This window comes from Schistocerca piceifrons, chromosome 10 (genome assembly GCF_021461385.2).
Source record: "Schistocerca piceifrons isolate TAMUIC-IGC-003096 chromosome 10, iqSchPice1.1, whole genome shotgun sequence".
In the NCBI taxonomy this organism is placed as follows: Eukaryota; Metazoa; Arthropoda; class Insecta; order Orthoptera; family Acrididae; genus Schistocerca; species Schistocerca piceifrons.
The window spans coordinates 137206715-137232769 of NC_060147.1; the positions used below are offsets into that span (position 1 = coordinate 137206715).

Below are 26055 nucleotides of genomic sequence, written 5' to 3' on the forward strand. Positions count from 1 at the left end.
ATCAAATACTGCGTAGCAAAAGTGACTATCACTGCATTTATAGAAGTGACACTCGTACACAAATACTGAACATAAAATGGAATTACAAGCTAAGAAAAACAAAAATGAAACAATTTACGTACACAGACATTTGCATACTTACAGACATAGTATGACAAGGATGGAACAGGTGGCTGTGGCTGTGGCCATATAGTAGGAACCATCCGAAATTTCCTGAATTAATTTTGAGAGACGATGGAAAACTAGAATCGGGATGGCTGTATGAAGACTGGAGTCTCCGTCCCCCTACAACAGTTCGTACAATTGTTCATAATAACACTGATGGTATTTGGTTGGCATGCTATGATCATGAAAGATAACACGTCAGGAAATTTTATGCAAAACTGTTTGACAATAAGAATTCATTTACGGCAAATCAGCTACATAATTTAGGTTAGTTTTTAAGCGTAAACATTATTCACACCATAATGAAACATATTTTACGAGAGAATATGAAAATTATTAATTTAGATTTTAAGATCGTTTATTGTCACAGAAACAGTGGTTAAGTTAGTTCACAGCTACTGCACAATCGAGATAAAACGAAGTAATTTGATGATATTCAACTATTAGTTTTGTGAATACTGACGTTACAGGAAACTTGTAGTTGCAATTACACAAAATTACTGATATATTCGTAAAACTAAACGCTAACACTTAGCTATAGCTGTGGGATACAACGTCGATGGGGCGTATTTTCTCACTAACAAGTATTATCTACTAAGTACAGAGAAACCTAATACATTACAATAGCTATTAACGCACTGAACTTCTGTAACTACGAAACATTAAATAGTTGCGTCTAAGCTACAATTACAGCTAACCAGGAAAGCAATTCAATAATTAGAATCTTGGGCTACATTACATACCCATATTTCGCCGCAAGTTCCATTCCAAAAATATTGTCGAATCTGTTGGGCTGAAAATTCAAGGAAACTACGAATAACGTCACTGTAGAACGTCGAATAATTTCAATTCCAGCGCTCCGAATATGTCCTTCGTTCCTCGTCTCTCATTGGCTACCTAAAATTGTCTTCCCATTGGCTAACGGAGCCGACGCATTGCCAACATATATGCTTGGAAAAAAGGCGTGGTTGATGCGATCCTGATATGAACTGAAAAACTGGCATGTTGGATATTATTTCTGCCAGTCAACTTTTGTGCTGTTAAAGGGCCTAGCTATGCACCAATTTGTCTACCGACCTATCACGCACACTGTTTCGCGCAACAAATTATGCCGTATATTGCGTTGTCGTGGTAACCGTCCCACAAAAGTTCATCTGCTGTCACTGCGAGTGGAATATTTTTGTGATGAAATAAGGCTACAGGTGGTCAAATGTTCCAAATTCTGCGGCACCGTCCATCAATGAAACCTCTAATCCCGCACCGGAACAAATAACAAAAAAGGCCCGCAAAACGCCTAACATGTCCCACATTTTTGTAATTTTCACATTCCATCATTCACAACTTATTTGCTTACTTCGTAGGAAGTATCGATCGACTTGTCAATACAGACTCTCTGACTATATGCAATACAGAGCAAATAGCATTCGTTGTCAAGTGCAAACGCAAGAGAAAGAAATACACCATAAAAACTTTTTAGCCAGTACAGCTCCCGCGAAAAGCTGACGGATTAGTCTGTTACGTGTGGAATGTTGAGGTGAAATCATCTTGCTTTGCTTGGAGCGGGAATATGAGAGGGAAAATGCTGACAGTGTGCTAGTCATTGGGTAGCGAATAAATTTCACACATATGTAACATGCAGTCGTGAAAGCGAATTATAAAACCACTCTTGGAATGCGGTACTTATTTGTAGAAAAGAAAATGAAATAGAATTAAGGGTTTCGTAGTGAATTCGTGAAGCTAATAAATATGACAAAGTGTATGCTAACAGATTGACCTGTAACGTAGCCTAAAGTTTACATTTGCACGATATTCTAACGCATTTTGCCTGATTAAGAGAACCTATATTACACAATGGGCTATTCTTTGACATTATTTTAATGCAAAGTCTATTACGTAACTTGTACCTCATACTCTAGCCCCAGTGATGTTTTAAACTGAGAGTTTACAAGTAGTGGAGTGGAAGAATTTCATTGTAACTGCTTTGTGTCTATAAAGAAAATTACTAGCAATGGCTTTTTTCTCCCTAAAGTAGCCTTTTTTTGTTAAAAGAATGATATAGAATTAATTAACTGGTATAGTTTACAGAAGCTGCCTGTTATGGCTTTTGTTGTCATCTAATGAATAATTTGACCTGTTGCACATTCCTGAAGGCCTCCTTCATGTTGACATTTATTGTGAGGGAATCAATGAATTAACTTGTATCTCATCTACGAGATTTAGTTTGCAAAGAAATAAACTTTTATGTATTATCATTCTGGTAGATATTGTATTGTGGCATACTGTACTCCATGAGAGCAAAATGGAAGATTGAGAAGCCAGTGTGGTACGTGAACAAGAGACCCACTGACCGTTTGCAGTGTCCCTGTAAAGCTGTGATATCAGTGAGAAAATACTCATACATACAGTGTATCAATAGAAACCTCAAACCTTCTGCAGATGGTGCAGTTATCCATAATGAAGTACTGTCTAAAAGAAGCTGCATAAATATTCATTTGGATCTTAATAACATTTCAAAATGGTGTAAGGGTTGGCAACATGCTTTTAATGTCCAGAAATGTAAAATTGTGCACTTCACAAAATGAAGAAATATAGTCGCCTGTGACTATAATTTCAGTGAGTGATTGTTGGAATTGACCAACTCACACAAATACCCGAGTGTAGGCTCAGCCACGGGTAAAGCACGTGATAGATTTCAGCTTATTGGTGGAATACTGGGGGAGTGCAATCAATCTATCAAGGAGATTCCTTACTAACCACTTATGCAACCAGTTCTAGAATACTGCTCAAGTGTCTGGGACCCATACCAAATAGCATTAACAGGGAATATTGAACGTATCCAGAGAAGGGCAGCACAAATGGTCAAAGGTTTGTCTGATCCATGGAAGCATCACAGAAACACTGAAGGAATTGAACTGGAACTCTCTTGAAGATAGACGTAAACTATCCCAAGAAAGTCTACTAATAATGTTTCAAGAACCATCTTTAAATGATGACTTTCGGAATATACTGCAATCCTTTATGTATCGCTCACATAGGGATGGTGAGGACACGATTAGAATAATTATTGCATTCAAACAATCATTCTTTCCGTGCTCCATACATGAATGGAATGGGAAGAAACCCTAATAACTGGGACGTATGTCCTGCAGTGCACTTCTCGTGGTTTGCAGAATACAGATGTAGATGTATTTGGAAGGAGTGGCAAGAAATAAGGAAGAATAAGCTCCTGTCTCCAGTCAGTTAAACTAACTGCTCAATATTTATATACCTCTTTCCAGTCACTTAGGCGAGTTGGTGCCAAACTAATGTTTATTCAATCTCAAAAATTACAATATTTTCCTTCTCCAATCAGTTGGAATAACCACTGCAACGCCCATCTCTGTAAACAGTGAATGAGTTAAGGTAAGTAACTGAGCAGTAGGCCTTAAGCCATCAGTCACAGTAGAAATTCACTGAAGGTCTGACGAGACCACACACCATCAACTGGCATACCTATTGGATTAACTGAAACCTTCAGTACTGATTCACCAACTCACAAACAGTCTTTCACCTTTCAACCTAATCTAGGTATCAAGCCTACATATCAGTATTTCACAAGTAAGACTCTGTATTCACATTCATTGGCATCACCAACTCACAACCAAATCATCACCTTTGAACCTAAACTGTAAGTCTGGCTATGATACAGGCCAGTCATTGCTTTGTTTCTGGAGTTTCTGAGGTACTGCCTTATGTCTGGGATCTGTGTAGCCATGCTTATCCCCACAACTGACATCGTATGTAGTACAATTTGGAGACTGGTGAGTAGGCCTATTGCTAAGGCTTTTGTTATGCCCCAGAATGAAGACATTCTCAGTCTTTGCCCTGAAGAATCTATTGAGAATCTGAGAAAAAACAGAAACTATACTTTATTATCGTCATTTGCAAAAGGAATCTAGATAACTATTAAAATCCGAAATATCGATATTGAATACCGTATGTTCAAATACAGAAAATTTTTAACTTCGATAGAAGTATTTTTATTTATGGAATGTAATTATTTTATTCACAAACTGTAAGACAAATTATTTCAGGTATACTCAGATTTCATTTTTTCGTCAAGAAAAAGCACGGTCAAATAATTAGAATGTTATAGCAATAGTATGATCAGTCTTCCTTCATCAGATGATGATTAACTCTCAGAGAACATGGAACCAGTTAAATGTGTTATCAACAAATGTGCGCTACTGTAATTGTGCCGAGGCACAGTGTGTTTACATGGACTTATGACAGAATATTATGACAATGTTCTACATTTGTATGGTTCATATATGGCAGAAATATATGGTTGATATGTAGATGTACAATATTTTCTCCTCGGAGATGACTGTAATGATTGAAACTGATAGAGAATAAACGTGAAATTGTACAGCTTATGGCAAAAATATGCTTCCTCCAAGTTACAGAGAGTACATGATGTCCGGGAACACTTTCAACTATTTATTGCACAAGAACTAAACCTTGTACAGATGTCATACATATTGTATTTTGAAGAGAAACTCTGAACGTATCTTTTACAAACATTTGATATGCGAACCATGAGTGACCTGGCAGACGTCAGTATGGAAATCAAATTCTTGCCATACCCATCCCAGCATGGCATCACCGACTGTGGCAGTCATTTCCCATATTCTCGCCTGGTGCTCTGCCACGTCACATAGTAGAGGCAGTACATACACCAAGTCTTTAATGTGTCCCCGCAGAAAAACATCACATGGAGTGAGATCTTGTGATCGGAGAGGCCATTTCGTGAAACAGCTGTCCCCATCTGTAGCATGGCCATGTTTATGACTGGTGCTATTGGCAAATTAGCAAACTACGCTGTGGCAGTATACATGAAAAAAAAATTTCAGGGTTCCTCTTCAAAATGGCATATATATGATATCTGTACAATGTTTGGGTCTTGTGCAACAAATAATTGAAAGTGTTACCAGACTTTGTGTACATGTTGTATTTAACAGTTGTACCTGCTAAAAGCTCTATTCAGTATACATACAACTGGACAGGGAAATAGCGACATCCCATCAAGCTATGGTTTGTTTTAGGGTCAATTAAAATAGAAAAGCTTCCCATGCCTAAAGAATGTCCCATCAATTTAGAAACTTTTGCACAGGCACTTACCAGACAGTCAGACACTCCAGAAGGCACTATTAGTATGTGTAATGAAGAAAATAAATCATTGGGTCAACTAATTTCATACACTTAACAAAATTTCGTTGAAACATGCAATCAGTGAAAAATAAAATACAGCAATTTGAAGTGGAACTCCAATATCATGTAGGACTAACTCTGGATATTGAACAAGTACAAGAAGGGCAGCACAAATGGTCACAGGTTTGTTTAATGCATGGAGAGTGTCGCAAAGATGGTGATGGAACTGAAATGGCAGACTCATGAAGACAGATGTAAAATGTCCTGATACAGTTTATTAACAAAGTTTCAAGAACTGGCTTTAAATGATTACTCTATGAATATGCTACAACCCCTTACATTTCGCTTGCACAAGGAGTGTGAGGATAAAATTAAAATAATTACTGCATGCACAGAGGCATTCAAACAATCTTCTTCCCACTCTCCATACGTGAATGGAAAAGTGAGAAACCCTAATAACTGGTACAATTGGATGTACCCTCTGCCATGCACATCACAGTGGTTTGCAGAGTAAAGCTGTGGGTGCATCTAAATCCTTGCATTTGTCCTCTGGCCATTCCTGCTTAGCCATTTTGCACTCACTTCCTGTCAATCTTATATTTTAGACATTTTTATTCCCTTTACCTTGCTTCATTGTCTGCATTTATATCTCCTTTCATCAATTAAATTTAATATCTCTTTTGTTATCCAAGGATTTATATTAGGCCTTGTCTTTTTACCAATTTGATCCTGTACTGCCTTCACTATTTTATCTCTTAAAGCTACCCATTCGTCTTCTACTTTATTCCTTTCCCCTGTTCTAATCAACCATTGCTTGATGCTCCCTCTGAAGCTCTCAACAACTTCTAGTTCTTTCAATTTATCCAGTTCCCATCTCCTTAATTTCCTACCCTTTTCCCATTTCTTCAGTTTTAATCTACAATTCATAAACAATAAATTGTGCTCAGAGTCCACATCTGGCCCTGAAAATGTCTTACAGTTTAAAATCAGATACCTAAATCTCTGTCTAACTATTACGTAATCAATCTTAAACCTTCTGGTGTCTCCAGGTCACTTCCACATATACGAAGTGGAATACAAAATTTTTGGGACTGGTGCTGCCATCTGGAAAGTTGCAGTAGTAGATCTTTGCACCGCTAGGTGATGAGAGCTGCATATCTGATGAGTCAGCGTGTGGAGTGGCATTCAGTTAGGAGGACGTGTTGCGTGTCTACAGTGATTTCCGTAATACTATGTGTTTGATGTGTGGCGATTTTATGATGGATCTGCGAACAGAACAGCGTGTGTGTATCAAATTCTGTGCAGAATCTTGGGAAAAGTGCTACAGAGATCCTTGCAATAATTCAACAAGTGTTTTGGGGACAGAGCAAGGGTCATACACATGTGTTTGAGTGGCATGCTCAGTTCAGTGCCGGCCGTACAGACGTTGAAGATGATGCTCACACTGGAAGGCCCGTTAGCCGCACAATGCCAGACACTGTTGCCAAACTTAAACAATTGGTTTGTGCTGATCAAGTCGAACCATTTAAGACCTTGTGGATGAAGTGGGTGTTGGTTATGGGACATATTAACGAATGTTGACTGATGAATTGGACATGCATCGTGTCGCCACAAAATTTGTGCCAAGGATCTTGACTGCCGATCAGAAGGCACAGCGTGTTGTAGTGTGGATGGACCTTCGTCAGACCGCATCTGATGATCCAAACTTCTTCTCATGGGTTATAACCGGTGACGAGAGCTGGATTTATGGTCATGACCCAGTGACAAAGCAACAATCGTCCCAGTGGAAGAGCCCAGGCTCTCCAAGACCCAAAAAAGCGAGACAGGTAAAGAGAAAAGTGAAAAGCATGGTCATCGTATCCTTTGATACCAAGGGAATTGTGCACAAAGAATTTGTCCCACCCAATCAAACAGTGAACTCCACGAACTACTGTGACATTTTGTAGCAGCTCCGTGAAAACATGCGGCAACAACGGCCCGAACTTTGGTGTCGAGGGAACTGGCTGCTGCATCACAACAACGTGCCCTGTCACATGTCCTTGCTCACCTGGACCTCTTTGGCAAAAAACAACATCACGGTTTTATCCCACCCACCATACTCGCCAGATTTGGCACCTTGTAACTTCACACTATTCCCAAAACTGAGACTCAAGTTGAAACGCCATCAATGCGACACTCTAGAGAGGATTCAAGAAGTATTGCTGGCAGTGATAAACACCCTCAAAGAACACCCTCAAAGACAGAAAACGTTTGACCAGTATTAGTAGTGCTGGGACCGGTGTGTACATATGGATGGGAACTACTTCGAGGGTGATGGTGACCATTAGTCCAAAGAAAAGGTTTTCAACAGATGGCAGCACCAGTCTGAAAATTTTGGATACCACCTCTTACAACCTTCTTTTGTGATTCTTACAGGAAGTGTTAGCTATGATTAAATTATGCTCTGTGCAAAATTATATCAGATGGCTTCCTCTTTCATTCCTTTCCCTCAGTCCATATATGCCTACTATTTTTCCTTCTCTTCCTTTCCCTACTATCGAATTCCAGTCCCCCTGCCCCAAATTTACATCTCCTTTAACTATTTGAATCATTTCTTATATCTCATCAAACATTTCTTCAATCTCTTCATCATCTGTAAATTAACTTAAGTTTAAATTCACAAGATAGTGTACTTATATGTATTGGATCATTATAAATCCAAACTTAGTGGTACTACTTCATTCTCCATTTCAAGTTATTTACACTACTGGTCAAATAGAAGTTAGGCTCACATCAATGGTACGTTAAGTGCTACTCAATGTACTATCTAATAAATTAAATCTCACATTAAGAGGAGGTTTTGTAATGTGGCAAGTTTTGAGAGAAAGCCTGAGACTGCCATTAAGAGGTACTTGTTAAAGGTGTGGAAATCAGAAAAGCTTCCACTGCTGCGGTAAGGCCCAGAATGCAGCCACCATAGCCAGCCCACAATGAGTGTTGTGGAAAGACAAGAGTGGTGAATGACCATAACCACTAGTTTAAGCTGCTGAAGAACACCAGTGATTGTTCCCTTTTGGGAAACATGTCCAACACGGAATTACTAAACAAAAATGTTAATAGTGCTGTGTATATGGAGGGAGGCTGAGGAAATGGTAATAGGTTCCACTGAGGACGGCATGAGAAGGGTCTATGGATAAAGGAGGGATTAGCACAAGTGAACATCTGGCCTTAGGTGATAGGCACTTACAGGTAAAAGCCGAGAAGGCTGCTAACAGCTGAGGTGTTCGGAGCTGTATTGTTTGGAAATACCAAAGCTCTGAAGAAAATAAACACGCTAATAACTAAGAATGAGACAAGGGATACTGATGAAGTAAGCCTAAGGCTTATATGTGTGTCCAAGAGATGCAATCCCGTATGCAAAAGCACCAACTGCAATGTCATGCATAACTAGACGCTACGCTGTAGGCATTTGCACATTACAAATAAAAAACGAGGCAGTCTCACGAGGTATTCATAATATCAGATAATGGCACTGTACAATAGTCATTACCACAAGTTGAGTGCTCACATGAAGTGAGGGTGTCATATCAGAAAATACTCTACCCATACACTAACAAATGAAGGGTTATAGAGTAATTTAACATACTGACCTCACTGACAGTATCTGATTGAAGGTGCGATAAATGCACATCCTTATCTATGTAAATCATATAACTATGTTTCATGGAATAATAATTAGTGTTGTAGACATGGTATCAAATACTGTTTCATGCAACACATGTAAATTAAGTGCAGAATTATTTGTGTATCGATGGTGGTCCAATTCCATTTCAATTTGCGTCTCAAGTTCATTTTCATTCTATTTCAAGTACAATGATGTGTCAAAGCATTGCAAAAAGTGCATTATGTGTTAGGGAGCTACTTGAGATTCTGTTGGCTAAAGCTTGGTGACACTGATGGAGACAGTGGTGGGAGATGTGCTCCTCGGAGCTGCTGGAAAATGCAAGAAAAGGTTATGTTATTGCCACCATACAGAGAAGGCTGGTTTGGTATTTTCTGATGTGAGAGTGGCCATTTGCTAACGACTATAGGAGACTTGTTTCCTTCCTGATCAGTAGTGCAACCAAGTAACAGATTATGAACAGACTTGTGAGTGTGACTTTGACTGTTGGAACATGTGACAGTATGTTGTCATACGGGTACTTTAATTTATGTATCACCAAATGGATTTGGAAGAACTGGTGTATAAACGCACTTACTAATTTGAGAATACTAAAAGGAGACTATCATCACTCGTGTACTGCTAGTTAAGTTGATAATGGGACATTCTTACTAGACGAACTCACATTTTTATTTCATTAAGTACCACCATTCAGTAGGAAGCTGTATTTTGCTGAATAAATCAGTTATGGAGAACATAAATCTGGAATGCAGCATACATTCAGAGTCACACATTAGCCCAGGAAACTTAAACCACAGGTGAAATATTGCTATTTATTATTGCGCACTGGCAAAAGCATACAACATGAAATGACATAAAACACCAGTCACACAAGTATGACAAAAGGCAGGTCACAAAGGCAACAGTACAAAAGATATTACATGCTGTATCCCTTCAGCAATTATCTTAGCATTTGTTTAATAGTGTATCCATGCAGCTCCCACCACCACTCGCCCCTCTCCCCACTGGTAGAGTGGAGCTGGTGTCCTAGGAATATTTGTATTGTGCCACCTGGCACAGGTACAGACTTTTGATGGCTTCTGTAATATATGGACAGTGTCCAGTGGTGACAAAGGCTGTGATGTTGAAGATGAAGGCGTCGTTCGTCGTAGGCTTAGGGCGAAGGGCATGATGTTGACTCACAGTAACATTTGAGAATACAATATTGTCTGTGGATCAAGGATGTAATGATGATAGCTTGCGAGCCTTGAAAGTTACAGGAGCTCTGGGAGTAGTCTGAATGCAATGTTTCGCACTATGTGAAATAACAGAACTAGGCGTAGGTTGATCCGTAGCAGCTGTGACCGGAGAAACTCATGATGCTGATGCAAGCTGGGGCAGAAAAAAAATCTCTGTAGTTCATACAAATTTTATAATTTAACAGTTTATATTCAATACAAGTCTTTGTTTTTTCCTTCCTTTATTTATGATAACTAGTCTTTCAAATAACAGGAAGCACACTTTAAAATATGAGAATCGTTCGAGATGTAGTTGTGAGCATGAGGTCTGCAACCATTAGAATCTACATTGGTTGCCACAGGATCTTGTGCAAGAGAGCAGTGAACATCACTATGATGTGGTGTGCCATGAGACATGGTGTAGTGCAGAGGATGCGAGCTGCTTGCTTTACCAAGCCATACGTAAACTGCCTCAAACCCCATACGGATTTGTGCTTGCCATGTGGAAATGTCTTTGTTATAATGGTGCAAGAAATGAGTGCCAAGAATGGGTCCCGTGGCATCAGCTTGAAGAAAATTCCATTGCAATGGTCACCTGAAGCCTAAGTTCACAATCACAGTTCATTTCCCAAATGTAGAAATTTTGGAGTTATTAGCACCTGTAAGCCAAGAGTCAGCTTATGTTTGTTCATCTTGATTACTGGCAGTACTCTGACATCTGATCCTGACCCACTGAAGTATGTGCATGGAACACAAGTGACTGTGACATATAATCAGCATGACCCACAAGAAGTACCTGAAATGTTTTGTCACTCCTGAGTTTTGTAAATACCGACACTGCCAGTGCTCGGTGTACAGGCAGATCCCTTGACTAATTTGGCAACAGCTGTTCGTTGGTCACATTTGTTCGCAAAAGCATTGAAAAGTTGCAAAGAAATGCAAACATCACTTCTGTCATTGTTGAAGGATAGGCATTGCTTCTAGGAACAGTGGCCAGCTGGGCCAAACCCAGTCACTATTGTCATTTGTAAGTGCAAGGAGAGATGCTCTTTCACGCTTGAGTTCCCCATGGTACCAACACCAGCCTGAAGCTCATTCGTAGGTACTACAGCACTTGTTGCTGTAGCTGTTGTCTTCCGAGCGGGTGTTAGGCAACGTTTTGTTTATTACTTCTTTGAGCAATCACTGGAAAGCACTTACTTCTTGCTCCAGCATATGAATCTGTTCTGCTAGCAGAAGCTGCTGCCTTCTAATAGTGTCAGGTGAGACTATTACTGTGATGCTATTATCAGTTTGAGGGGACACACTCGAATTGATATTTTGCAAAACACTCTCAGCAATGGTCAATGTGAAGACACACTGTCACTGTTTATGGTAAACACTACATTTTTAACTATGAATGACAGTTGATTAACATTCCCAAGACAGCACCCGAGTTTCACTTGTGCACTGTTGTAGCCAGTGCCAGAGTGAGACTCAGGTATTGGCTTGCGAGATTAAAAACAAGAGCTGCATAGGGTTACTTCAGAAATTTCAAAGGTGATGCCAAAACTGTGATGGAAATTTGTCACCAAAAACATAATTATTTAGGAACTGTTGTATGCATAGGGTCTTTATTTATGTACATGGCAAAGCACATGTTCCTTGATGTATTGATATTTGCACACAGAGGGGGAGGCATGAATAATGTCTGTCAATAATAATAGAGACTGGGCATCCAAAGTGCCAAACATAAGTGTGAACTGTAAAGTGGCATCACATGCCATATGCCATAAATGAAAGTTCCAGTATCTTGAACCAGAGATATATGCTGCAGAATTACTGTCAGACATCTGACTCAGCAGACAACACTTACTCACGTTAATATAATCAAGCATGATGGTTTCATGACATGTTTCAGTGCGAGTGCAGAGATACTGCAATGCAGGATGTGATAAGCTGACAATTTAAGTCAGACAGGATGGATAAGACAACTCTTCTGGAGAACCTGAGCATCTAGATTCGACTCCTGGTATGGCACAAATTTTCAACTTTCACCACTGCAATGCCTTGTTTGGCTTGGAGTCATGATTTCCCACCTACTCCTTTCCTTTCTTTATTTTTTATCTGTTTACAAATACAGCTGTTGCCAGAGAAGTAAAATGAAACCCTTAGCTCACACAATTACTTTACAATCCTAGTATTATTATGCAATGATTCACTGTAAAACTAACACTAGCCATATCCTATTGTCTGTAATGTGCTTGTGGCATTTTGCCACTAAAGTATTTAAATTTCATGATGTATTCTTGTATTGGATTGCAGATATAAATAGGTAAACTGTTCCACTTCTTTATTCCTCTATCAACTTATGAGTATTTACCTCCACTATTGTTCAGCAGGAACACAACTTCAAGGAGTGACATTAGTGCAGAAAGAGAGGTAATTATGAACATACAACTCACAGGTCACAGTCACGGAAATGGTACCCTGGTTAAGTACTCTGTTGCAGCGAATACCAGCGGTAACATTCCAACAAGAATACATCTCCAAGAACAGTTTCTGCCACTGATAACCAAATTAGCTTCAGCTAGACTGCACTGGGCCTGGTGGTTTAATGGAAAAGCTTAGGCCTAAAATTTGAAAGGTCGTGGTATCAAAATCAGGTCAGGACATGGAATATTTCAGTCTGTCTTTAACATTAAAAGACTTACATCAGATCACAGAGTCAAGAGGAATTATGAACCATCGACCTTGCTGTTGGTGGGAGGCTTGCGTGCCTCAGCAATACAGATAGCTGTACTGTAGGTGCAACCGCTACGGAGGGGTATCTGCTGAGAGGCCAGACAAACGTGTGATTCCTGAAGAGGGGCAGCAGTCTTTTCAGTAGTTGCAGGGGCAACAGTCTGGATGATTGACTGATGTGGCCTTGTAACACTAACCAAAACGGTCTTGCTGTGCTGGTACTGTCAACGGCTGAAAGCAAGGGGAAGCTACAGCCATAGTTTTTCCTGAGCGCATGCAGCTTTACTTTATGGTTAAATGATGATGGCGTCCTCTTGGGTAAAATATTCCGTAGGTAATATAGTCCCTCATTAGGATCTCTGGGCGGGGACTACTAAGGGGACGTTGTTATCAGGAGAAAGAAAACTGGCATTCTATGGATTGAAGCGTGGAATGTCAAATCCCTTAATCGGGGAGGTAGGTTAGAAAATTTAAAAAGGGAAATGGATAGGTTAAAGTTAGATATAGTGGGAATTAGTGAAGTTCAGTGGCAGGTGGAACAAGACTTCTAGTCAGGTGAATACAGGGTTATAAATACATCATCCAATAAGGGTAATGCAGGAGCAGGTTTAGTAACAAATAGGAAAATAGGAATACGAGTAAGCTACTAAAAACAGCATAGTGAATGCATTATTGTGGCCAAGATAGATATGAAGCCCACGCCTACCACATAGTACAACTTTATATGCCAACTAGCTCTGCAGATAATGAAGAGATTTATGAAATGTATGATGAGAAAAGAGAAATTATTCAGATAGTTAAGGGCGACAAAAATTTAATAGTCATGGTTGACTGGAACTCGATAGTAGGGAAAGGAAGAGAATGAAACATAGTAGGTGAATATGGAATGTGAGTAAGGAATGAAAGAGGAAGCCACCTGGTTGAATTTTGCACAGAGCATAACTTAATCACAGCAAACACTTGGTTCAAGAATCATAAAAGAAGGTTGTATACATGGAAAAAGCCTGGAGTTACTGAAAGGTCTCAGATAGATTATACAATGCTAAGACAGGGATTCAGGAACCAGGTTTTAAATTGTAAGACATTTCCAGGGGCAGATGTGGACTCTGACCACAATATATTGGTTATGAACTGTAGTTTAAAACTGAAGAAACTACAAAAAGGTGCGAATTTGAGGAGATGGGACCTGGATAAACTGAAAGAACCAAAGGTAGAGAGCTTCAGAGAGAGCATTGAGGAACAATTGACAAGAATAGGAGCAAGAAATACAGTAGAAGAAGAATGGGTAGCTTTGAGAGAAGAAATAGTGAGGGTAGCAGAGGATCAAGTAGGTAAAAAGATGAAGGCTAATAGAAATCCTTGGATAACAGAAGAGATATTGGATTTAATTGATGAAAGCAGAAAATATAAAACTGCACTAAATGAAGGAGGCAAAAAAGAATACAAACGTCTCAAAAATGAGATCAACAGAAAGTGCAAAATGGCTAAGCAGGGATGGCTAGAGGACAAATGTAAGGATGTAGAGGCTTATCTCATGAGGGGTAAGATAGATACTGCCTACAGGAAAATTAAAGAGACCTTTCGAGAAAAGAGAACCACTTGCATGAATATCAAGAGCTTAGATGGAAACCCAGTTCTAAATAAAGAAGAGAAAGCAGAAAGGTGGAGGGAGTATATAGAGGGTCTATACAAAGGCGATGTTCTTTAGGACAATATTAGACAAATGGAAGATGGTTGGTTGGTTTGTGGGATTAAAGGGACCAGACTACACAAATGGAAGAGAATGTGGGTGAATATGAGATATGATACTGCATGAAGAGTTTGACAGAGCACTGTGTTATGTCCTAGCCAGTAATGCCACCCGAGCCCGCTGCCAAAAGGTTGGCAGCATCAAAGTCCGGACGCCGTCCGCATAAGCAGCGCCAGCGAGAGAGGAAATCGCCGCAAGGCTGCGCGCGCCACTGCTGGCTTCTGGCTTCTTAAGCGCTGGAGTCGCGAGCGCTAGGAAAGTTCTGTATTCGCCGCTCAGTTGTATACTCCCCACCGAATTGTGTACTTGCTAGTCAGTTGTGTGTTCATCGTGGCAGAGTTGTTGTTTGTCGTCAGCCGACGCTGACCTAGCCGCTCCGACTCGAACTAGACAGATTTCTGTAGACACCGAGTTCACTATTGTGATTCTGTATCTTCATCAATAAAGATAAGTACCGACTTTTATTTAATCAGAGTGTTTGGGGTTTCATCTTTCTGTTTACTGTTCCAGCGGACCGGTCGGCCTGCTATTAAAAGTGTGGCGGTGACTTCGTAAGCCATTTCTACAGCCAAGTGTTTGTCGCTACGAACACCGCCACAAAACACTGAAAGACCTGAGTCGAAACAAGGCCCCGGGAGTAGACAACATTCCATTAGAACTACTGATGGCCTTGGGAGAGCCAGTCATGACAAAACTCTACCATCTCGTGAGCAAGATGTATGAGACAGGCGAAATACCCTCAGACTTCAAGAAGAATATAATAATTCCAATCCCAAAGAAAGCAGGTGTTGACAGATGTGAAAATTACCGAACAATCAGTTTAATAAGTCACAGCTGCAAAATACTAACACGAATTCTTTACAGACGAATGGAAAAACTGGTAGAAGCGGACCTCGGGGAAGATCAGTTTGGATTCCGTAGAAATGTTGGAACACGTGAGGCAGTACTAACCTTACGACTTATCTTGGAAGAAAGATTAAGAAAAGGCAAATCTACGTTTCTAGCATTTGTAGACTTAGAGAAAGCTTTTGACAACGTTAACTGGAATACTCTCTTTCAAATTCTGAAGGTGGCAGGGGTAAAATACAGGGAGCGAAAGGCTATTTACAATTTGTACAGAAATCAGATGGCAGTTATAAGAGTCGAGGGGCATGAAAGGGAAGCAGTGGTTGGGAAAGGAGTGAGACAGGGTTGTAGCCTCTCGCCGATGTTATTCAATCTGTATATTGAGCAAGCAGTAAAGGAAACAAAAGAAAAATTCGGAGTAGGTATTAAAATTCATGGAGAAGAAGTAAAAACTTTGAGGTTCGCCGATGACATTGTAATTCTGTCGGAGACAGCAAAGGACTTGGAAGAGCAGTTGAACGGAATGGACAGTGTCTTGAAAGGAGGATATAAGATGAATATCAACAAAAGCAAAACGAGGATAATGGAATGTAGTCAAATTAAATCGGGTGATGCTGAGGGAATTAGATTAGGAAATGAGACACTTAAAGTAGTAAAGGAGTTTTGCTATTTAGGGAGTAAAATAACTGATGATGGTCGAAGTAGAGAGGATATAAAATGTGGACTGTCAATGGCAAGGAAATTGTTTCTGAAGAAGAGAAATTTGTTAACATCGAGTATAGATTTAAGTGTCAGGAAGTCGTTTCTGAAAGTATTTGTATGGAGTGTAGCCATGTATGGAAGTGAAACATCGACGATAACTAGTTTGGACAAGAAGAGAATAGAAGCTTTCGAAATGTGGTGCTACAGAAGAATGCTGAAGATAAGGTGGGTAGATCAAATAACTAATGAGGAGGTATTGAATAGGATTGGGGAGAAGAGAAGTTTGTGGCACAACTTGACTAGAAGAAGGGATCGGTTGGTAGGGCATGTTTTGAGGCATCAAGGGATCACAAATTTAGCATTGGAGGGCAGCGTGGAGGGTAAAAATCGTAGAGGGAGACCAAGAGATGAATACACTAAGCAGATTCAGAAGGATGTAGGTTGCAGTAGGTACTGGGAGATGAAGAAGCTTGCACAGGATAGAGTAGCATGGAGAGCTGCATCAAACCAGTCTCAGGACTGAAGACCACAACAACAACAACACAGAAACCATGAGAGCTGCATCAAACCAGTCTCAGGACTGAAGACCACAACAACAACAGAAACCACATGGCAGTTATAAGAGTTGTGGGGCATGAAAGGGAAGCAGTGGTTGGGAAGGGAGTGAGACAGGGTTGTAGCCTATCCCCGATGTTATTCAATCTGTGTATTGAGCAAGCAGTAAAGGAAACAAAAGAAAAATTCAGAGTAGGAATTAAATCCATGGAGAAGAAATAAAAACTTTGAGGTTCGCCCATGACATTGTAATTATGTCAGAGACAGCAAAGGACCTGGAAGAGCAGTTGAACGGAATGGACAGTGTCTTGGAAGGAGGATATAAGATGAACATCAACAAAACCAAACGAGGATAATGGAATGTAGTCGAATTAAGTCGGGTGATGCTGAGGGAATTAGATTAGGAAATGAGACACTTAAAGTAGTAAAGGAGTTTTGCTATTTAGGGAGTAAAATAACTGATGATGGTCGAAGTAGAGAGGATATAAAATGTGGACTGTCAATGGCAAGGAAATTGTTTCTGAAGAAGAGAAATTTGTTAACATCGAGTATAGATTTAAGTGTCAGGAAGTCGTTTCTGAAAGTATTTGTATGGAGTGTAGCCATGTATGGAAGTGAAACATCGACGATAACTAGTTTGGACAAGAAGAGAATAGAAGCTTTCGAAATGTGGTGCTACAGAAGAATGCTGAAGATAAGGTGGGTAGATCATATAACTAATGAGGAGGTATTGAATAGGATTGGGGAGAAGAGAAGTTTGTGGCACAACTTGACTAGAAGAAGGGATCGGTTGGTAGGGCATGTTTTGAGGCATCAAGGGATCACAAATTTAGCATTGGAGGGCAGCGTGGAGGGTAAAAATCGTAGAGGGAGACCAAGAGATGAATACACTAAGCAGATTCAGAAGGATGTAGGTTGCAGTAGGTACTGGGAGATGAAGAAGCTTGCACAGGATAGAGTAGCATGGAGAGCTGCATCAAACCAGTCTCAGGACTGAAGACCACAACAACAACAACACAGAAACCATGAGAGCTGCATCAAACCAGTCTCAGGACTGAAGACCACAACAACAACAGAAACCACATGGCAGTTATAAGAGTTGTGGGGCATGAAAGGGAAGCAGTGGTTGGGAAGGGAGTGAGACAGGGTTGTAGCCTATCCCCGATGTTATTCAATCTGTGTATTGAGCAAGCAGTAAAGGAAACAAAAGAAAAATTCAGAGTAGGAATTAAATCCATGGAGAAGAAATAAAAACTTTGAGGTTCGCCCATGACATTGTAATTATGTCAGAGACAGCAAAGGACCTGGAAGAGCAGTTGAACGGAATGGACAGCGTCTTGAAAGGATGAACATCAACAAAAGCAAAACAAGGATAATGGAACATAGTCAAATGAAATCAGGTGATGCTGCGGGAATTAGATTAGGAAATGAGACACCTAAAGCAGTAAATGAGTTTTTCTATTTGGGGAGCAAAATAACTGATGATGGTCGAAGCAAAGAGGATATAAAACGTAGACTGGCAACGGCAAGGAAAGCGTTTCTGAAGAAGAGAAATTTGTTAACATCAAGTATAGATTTAAGTATCACAAAGTCTTTTCTGAAAATATTTGTATGGAGTGTAGCCATGTACGGAAGTGAAACGTGGACAATAAATGGTTTAGACATGAAGAGAATAGAAACTTTCGAAATGTGGCACTACAGAAGAATGCTGAAGATTAGATCAGTTGGTAGGGCATATTCTGAGGCAGCAAGGGATCACGAGTTTAGTATTGGAAGGCAGCGTGGAGGGTAAAAATCATAGAGGGAGACCAAAAGATGAATACACTAAACAGATTCAGAAGGATGTAGGTTGCAGTAGGTACTGGGAGATGAAGAAGCTTGCACAGGATAGAGTAGCATGAAGAGCTGCATCAAACCAGTCTCTGGACTTAAGACCACAACAACAACATATTATTATTAGTTGAGCTGTGAGTTACACAATCACATTACAATTAAAAAGCAATCATTTTCGTTAGACTTTGCCTTCTTGTTTAATTGTGAAGAGTTACGTATTCTGGTGGCAAGAGATTCAACAAGTTTCCAAAGAACATAAAGAAACTGGGAGTGTCTGCCGATTCAGAAGGAAATTGAAACATATCTCATTACTCAACTTGCTACTAATTAATAAAAGAATACATTGTCCATTACAGGCTGTATTTTGCATTAATATTGAAATAGTGCTATTAGCTCATTTCGGCCATAATCCATTATCAAGCACACTTGCTACGTCATTTTAAATACCGTGCTCATCATTCTTTATGACACATATGTAAAACCAGAAGTCATGCTCTGTCATTAACAAAACCAATGTTACGACGGAGAACGACTCACATACCATATCGAAATATATCATTAACATACATGACATTAAGTTATCAATGCCAGATGAGTAACAGCTATACAGTGCAATTTAGATGGCACCAGCCTTTTATTCACAGAAGCAGATTTCTTTCTGATTTAAGACACTCAATTAAATTTAGCTGACATAAGCATGAAAAGTGTTAAGCAAAGTTATGATAATTTGGAGGTACAGCAATAGAGATGTTTTGTTTCTACAATTTCCTTGTCTTGTTAACAAACCGTATATCCTGCCTCATTCGACAACTGTGAAGGCTACCTTTCTTGATGAGATCTATGGAACATGACAAGGAAATGAATGGATCTCTTCTGGATTTACGTCTATCCTCTTATCATCCTGTGTAGGTATGAGAAATGAGTTCTTAGTAAAATTTCTAATGTTTTGAGGAAAGACATTAAATCCAGCTTCATTAACTTCCTTGGCTTTGTCCAGACTGCAGTATTTGGTTTACCTGTTTGAATGGTAACTATATTTACACTGTAACTCAGTCATTCATGTGAAGTTATCCTAAAAATGATCTACGGAATACAATGGTAATCACTGGAATAGAACCGATACTGCACTGGTTAGATGATGTTTTCTAACAATTAGACCTGAAAGTAGCCTCTTACCAGAAGTTGTCAGATGTAAACAATGGTTAGTATGATGTGACCAAATGAGGGATCGGGGATCCATTTCCAGTGAGCAATCTTAAAAGCTCTGCATTTACTCATTCCGCAGAACAACTGATGTACCACATGCAAAGAGTGACACAATCTTCACATTAGTAAGAAGCATTTTCAACAATGGGCCTGTTGTCATTCTTAACTGTATTACCATCCAAACTGTTGACTGGACCCCCTATTATCATATGATCTTTTCCAAGAACCTTCCCCAAAGAGCATAAATCACAGATGGCAATCATTGAGCCTTGTATGTAACTTTAAAATGCTACAGTATACTTTCTGCAGATTTTTAACTATTTCTGACATTCAGGCGGGGAGGAAATAATAACTTGGCAGGAAACTTCAAAGTTTTTAGGTGTTCATTTTGGTGAGAAATAAACTGGAAAAAACAATTTTGGAACTTCTAAATCAACTTAGTTCTGCCACATTTCCACTTCACTTCAAGTCATTGCAAATCTTGTGGAGAGACAAATCAGTAAGCTAACATATTTTCTGTTTTTTCATTTAATATCATATAGAATAATGTTTGGGGATAACTCATCTTTGAGAAAGAAAGTATTCATTACATTTCACAAAAAAGTACTGTGAGAATAATTTGTGATGCTCATCCATGATCTTGTCAAAGACATCTGTTTGAAGAGTTACGCATTTTTACTACTGCCTCATAGTATATTTATTCCCTCATGAAGTTTGTTGTAACTAATCCACTGCAGTAAAACAGGTGGAATGATGTACATAATTACAGTACCAAACAGAAAAATGAAATCGGTTACTCCACATTAAGGTTGTCCTTAGTACAAGAAGTGCATAACTGTGCCTCCAAAATTTTTCGTCTCTTATCCTCTTACATGAAATGTCCAACAGACAGAATTGTGAAAAAGTGTAATGAGAATGTAAAATGACTTGTTCCACATCATAACAAATAATTTTACAAATGATCCATGGAACATGAAACTAAGTAACTCAGTCTCCAAAGAAGTGAAGCCATTGGAGGCAGCTACACTGAAGCTAACAGATTTGCAGAGTCCCCTAGATCTTAGCACTGATTTAGAAGGCTTGATGATAATCCAGGCATCTGGACCAGACCTAAAATTACAACAGCCGACTGCAGCTCCCGAAAATACCAACTCTTCTTGCACTGCTGCCAAATCAGCATCTAGTTCCAAGATAAGCTGCTGTTTATCAAATACTGTGTAACAAAAGTGACAATCACTGCATTTACAGAAGTGACACTCTTACACGAATACTGAACATAACATGGCATTACCATGTGAGAAAAGCACAAATAAAGGAATTTACATACACAGAAATTTGCATACTTACAGATATAGTATGACAAGGATGGAACAGGTAGTTGGTTGTGGCCATATAGTAGGAACCATCCGAAATTTCCTGAATTAATTTTGAGAAACCATGGAAAATTCAAGTCAGGATGGCTGTATGAAGACTGGAGTCTCCATCCTCCTGCAACAGTTTGTACATTTGTTCATAATGACACTGATCGTATTTAGTTGGGATGCTATGATCATGAAAGATAACACGTACGTGATTTTCGTGCAAAACTGTTTGAAAATAAGAAATTATTTTGCGGCAAATCAGTTGCATAATTTAAGAGTAGTTTTCAAGCTTAAATATTATGCACACCATAATGAATCTTATTTTAAGGGAGAATATTAAAACTGTTAATTTAGATTTTAAGATCGTTTATTGTCACAGAAACGGTGGTTAAAGTAGTTCACAGCGACTGCACAATCGAGATAAAATGAAGTAATTTGATGATATTCAACTAGTAGCTTTGTGAATACTGGCGTTATACGAAACTAGTACCTGCAATTACACAAAATTATTGGTATTTTCGTAAAACTACATGCTCAAACTTATCTATAGCTCTGGGATACAACGTCGATGCGGCGTATTTTCTCACTAACAAGTATTGTCTACTAAGTACAGAGAAACTTAATACATTACAATAGCTGTTAACGCACTGAACTTCTGTAAATACGAAACATTAAATAGTTGCCTCTAAGCTACAATTACAGCTAACCAGGAAAGCAATTCAATAATAAGAATCTTGGGCTACATTACATACCTATATTTCGCCGCAAGTTCCATTCAAAAAATATTGTCGAATCTATGGAGCTGAAAATTCAAGGAGACTACGAATAACCTCAGTACAGAACGTCGAATAATTTCAATTACAGCGCTCGGAATATTTCCTTCGTTCCTCGTCTCTCATTGGCTACTTAAAACTGTTTTCCCATTGGCTAAGGGAGCTGACGCATTGCCAACATATATGCTTGGAAAAAAGGAGTGGTTGACACGATCCTAATATGAACTGAAAAACTGGCATGTTGGATTTTATTTCTGCCTTCAACTTTTGTGCTGCTAAAGAACTTAGATATGCACCAATTTGTCTACCGACCTATCACGGTCACTGTTGCGCCCAACAAATAATGCTGTATGTTGCGCTATCGTGGCAACCGTCCCACAAAAGTACAACTGCTGTCACTGCGAGTGGAATATTTTTGTGTTGAAATAAGGCTAAAGGCGGTCAACTGTTCCAGATTCTGCGGGACCGTCCATCAATGGAACCTCTAATCCCGCACTGGAAGAATTAACAAAAAAAGTCCCGCAAAACGCCTAACATGTCCCGCATTTTTGTAATTTTCACATTCCATCAATCACATCTTATTTCCATACATCGTAGGAAGTATCGATCGCCTTGTCAATACAGACACTCTGTTTGACTATATGCAATAGCATTCGTCGTCAAGTGCAAACGAAAGAGGAACAAGTACAACATAAGAACTTTTTAACCAGTACAGCTCCCTCGAAAAGTTGACCAATTAGACTGTTACGTGTGGGACATTCAGGTAAAATCATCTGGCTTTGCTTGGAGCGGGAATGTGGGAAGGAGAGTGATGACATTAGTGCCAGCAACCTAGTTGCCCGTGCCTCGTACTAGGCAGTGGGTTGTTGTTTGTTGTTGTGGTCTTCAGTCCTGAGACTGGTTTGATGCAGCTCTCCATGCTACTCTATCCTGTGCAAGCTTCTTCATCTCCCAGTACCTACTGCAGCCTACATCCTTCTGAATCTGCTTATTGTATTCATCTCTTGGTCTCCCTCTACAATTTTTACCATCCACGCTGCCCTCCAATACTAAATTTGTGATCCCTCGATGTCTCAGAACATGACCTACAAACCGATCCATTCTTCTAGTCAAGTTGTACAACAAGCTCCTCTTCTCCCTAATTCTATTCAATACCTCATTAGTTACGTGATCTACCCATCTAATCTTCAGCATTCTTCTATAGCACCACATTTCGAAAGCTTCTATTCTCTTCTTGTCTAAACTATTTATCGTCCACATTTCACTTCCACACATGGCTACACTCCATACAAATATTTTCAGAAATGACTCCCTGACATTTAAATCTATACTCGATGTTAAAAAAAAATTCTTAAGTTTTTATTTCTTCTCCATGGTTTTTAATACCTACTCCGAACTTTTATTTTGCTTCCTTTATTGCTTGCTCAATATACAGATTGAATAACATCGAGGATAGGCTACAACCCTGTCTCACTCCCTTCCCAACCACTACTTCCCTTTCATACCCCTCGACTCTTATAACCGCCATCTGCTATCTGTACAAATTGTAAATAGCCTTTCGCTCTCTGTATTTTACCCCTGCCACCTTCAGAATTTGAGAGTATCCCAATCAACATTGTCAAAAGCTTTCTCTAAGTCTACAAATGCCAGAAACATAGGTTTGCCTTTCCTTAATCTTTCTTCTAAGATAAGTCGAAGGGTCAGTATTGCCTCACATGTTCCAACATTTCTACGGAATCCAAACTGATCTTCCCCGAGGTCGTCTTCTATCAGTTTTTCCATTCTTCTGTAAAGAATTCGCGTTAGTATTTTGCAGCTGTGACTTATAAAACTGATAGTTCGGTAATTATCACATCTGTCAACACCTGCTTTCTTTGGGATTGGAATTATTATATTCTTCTTGAAGTCTGAGGGTATTTCACCTGTCTCATACCTCTTCCTCCCCAGATGGTAGAGTTCTGTCAGGACTGGCTCTCCCAAGGCTGACAGTAGTTCTAATGGAATGTTGTCTACTCCAGGGGCCTTGTTTCGACTCAAGTTTTTCAGTGCTCTGTCAAACTCTTCATGCAGATCATATCTCCCTTTTCATCTTCATCTACATCCTCTTCCATTTCCATAATAATGTATAGGTCCTCTATGTACTCCTCCCACCTTTCTGCTTTCCCTTCTTTGCTTAGAACTGGGTTTCCATCTAAGCTCTTGATATTCATGCAAGTGGTTCTCTTTTCTCAAAAGGTCTCTTTAATTTTCCTGTAGGCAGTATCTATCTTATCCCTCATGAGATAAGCCTCTACATCCTTACATTTGTCCTCTAGTCATCCCTGCTTAGCCATTTTGCACTTCCTGTCGATCTCATTTTTGAGACGTTTGTATTCCTTTTTGCCTGCTTCATTTACTGCATTTTTATATTTTCTCCTTTCATCAATTAAATTCAATATATCCTCTGTTACCCAAGGGTTTCTACTAGCCCTCGTCTTTTTACCTATTTGATCCTCTGCTGCCTTCACTATTTCATTCCTTAAAGTTACCCATTCTTCCTCTACTGTATTTCTTTCCCCCATTTCTGTCAATTGTTCCCTTATGCTCTCTCTGAAACTCTGTACAACCTCTGGTTCTTTCAGTTTATCCCGGTCCCATCTCCTGAAATTCCCACCTTTTTGCAGTTTCTTCAGTTTTAATCTACAGTTCATAACCAATATATTGTGGTCAAAATCCACATCTGCCCCTGGAAATGTCTTACAATTTAAAACCTGGTTCCTAAATCTCTGTCTTACCATTACATAATCTATCTGATACCTTTTAGTATCTCCAGGGTTCTTCCATGTATACAACCTTCTTTCATGATTGTTAAACCAAGTGTTAGCTATGATTAAGTTATGCTCTGCGCAAAATTCTACCAGGTGGCTTCCTCTTTCATTTCTTAGCCCCAATCCATATTCATCTACTATGTTTCCTTCTCTCCCTTTTCCTACTCTTGAATTCCAGTCACCCATGACTATTAAATTTTCGTCTCCCTTCACTGCCTGAATAATTTCTTTTATCTCATCATACATTTCATCAATTTCTTCGTCAACTGCAGATCTAGTTGGCATATAAACTTGTACTATTGTAGTAGGTGTGGGCTTCGTGTCTATCTTGGCCACAATAATGCGTTCACTATTTTTTTATTCATTATTAAACCTACTGCTGCATCACCCCTATTTGATTTTGTATTTATAACTCTGTATTCACCTGACCAAAAGTCTTGTTCCTCCTGCCACCGGACTTCACTAATTCCCACTATATCTAACTTTAACCTATCCATTTCCCTTTTTAAATTTTCTAACCTAACTGCCCATTTAAGGGATCTGACATTCCACGCTCCGATCCGTAGAATGCCAGTTTTCTTTCTCCTGATAATGATATTCTCCTAAGACGTCCCCACCCAGAGATCTGAATGGGGGACTATTTTACCTCCGGAATATTTTACTCAAGAGGACGCCATCATCATTTAACCATACAGTAAAGCTGCTTGCCCTCGGGAAAAATTACAGCTGTGGTTTCCCCTTGCTTTCAGCCGTTTGCAGTACCAGCGCAGCAAGGCCGTTTTGGTTATTGTTACAAGGCCAGATCAGTCAATCCTCCATACTGTTGCCCCTGCAACTACTGAAAAGGCTGCTGCCCCTCTTCAGGAACCGCACGTTCATCTCGCCTCTCAACAGATATCCCTCCACTGTGGTTGCACGTACAGTACGACTATCTGTATCGCTGAGGCACGCAAACCTCCCCACCAACGGCAAGGTCCATGGTTCATGGGGGGAGGAGGCAGTGGGTAGCGAATTTCACACAGATGTAACATGCATTCTTGAATGCAAATTACAAAGGCCCTCATGGAACGCGGTACTTATTTGTAGAAAAGAAAATGAAATTGAAGTAAGGGTTCCGTAATACAACACAACATAAAAAATAACAAACACTGCTAAACCACTGAGGCTGGACCAATCTGCATACACGACCTTCGGTGCAAAGTGATTGTTTGAGACTTAAATTAGTCCACGCGTTGACATGGCATTGTTAACTTGTGTCTGTCTGT

The 26055-nt window shown here is 39.6% G+C and overlaps 1 protein-coding gene across 3 annotated transcripts in view; it reads right to left on the reverse strand.

Moving 5' to 3' along the window:
- Positions 1–26055, reverse strand: part of LOC124719117 — a 225082-nt gene that overhangs the window by 150264 nt on the left and 48763 nt on the right. For 2 of the 3 annotated variants that reach the window (XM_047244810.1, XM_047244812.1), the window contains exons 3-4: positions 21197–21337; positions 143–288 (exon numbers count right to left, since the gene is read on the reverse strand). In XM_047244810.1, the coding sequence (XP_047100766.1) occupies positions 143–288; positions 21197–21337 (287 nt within the window). The remainder of the gene's footprint in view (positions 1–142; positions 289–21196; positions 21338–26055) is intronic. The other variant, XM_047244811.1, reaches the window with a different exon arrangement.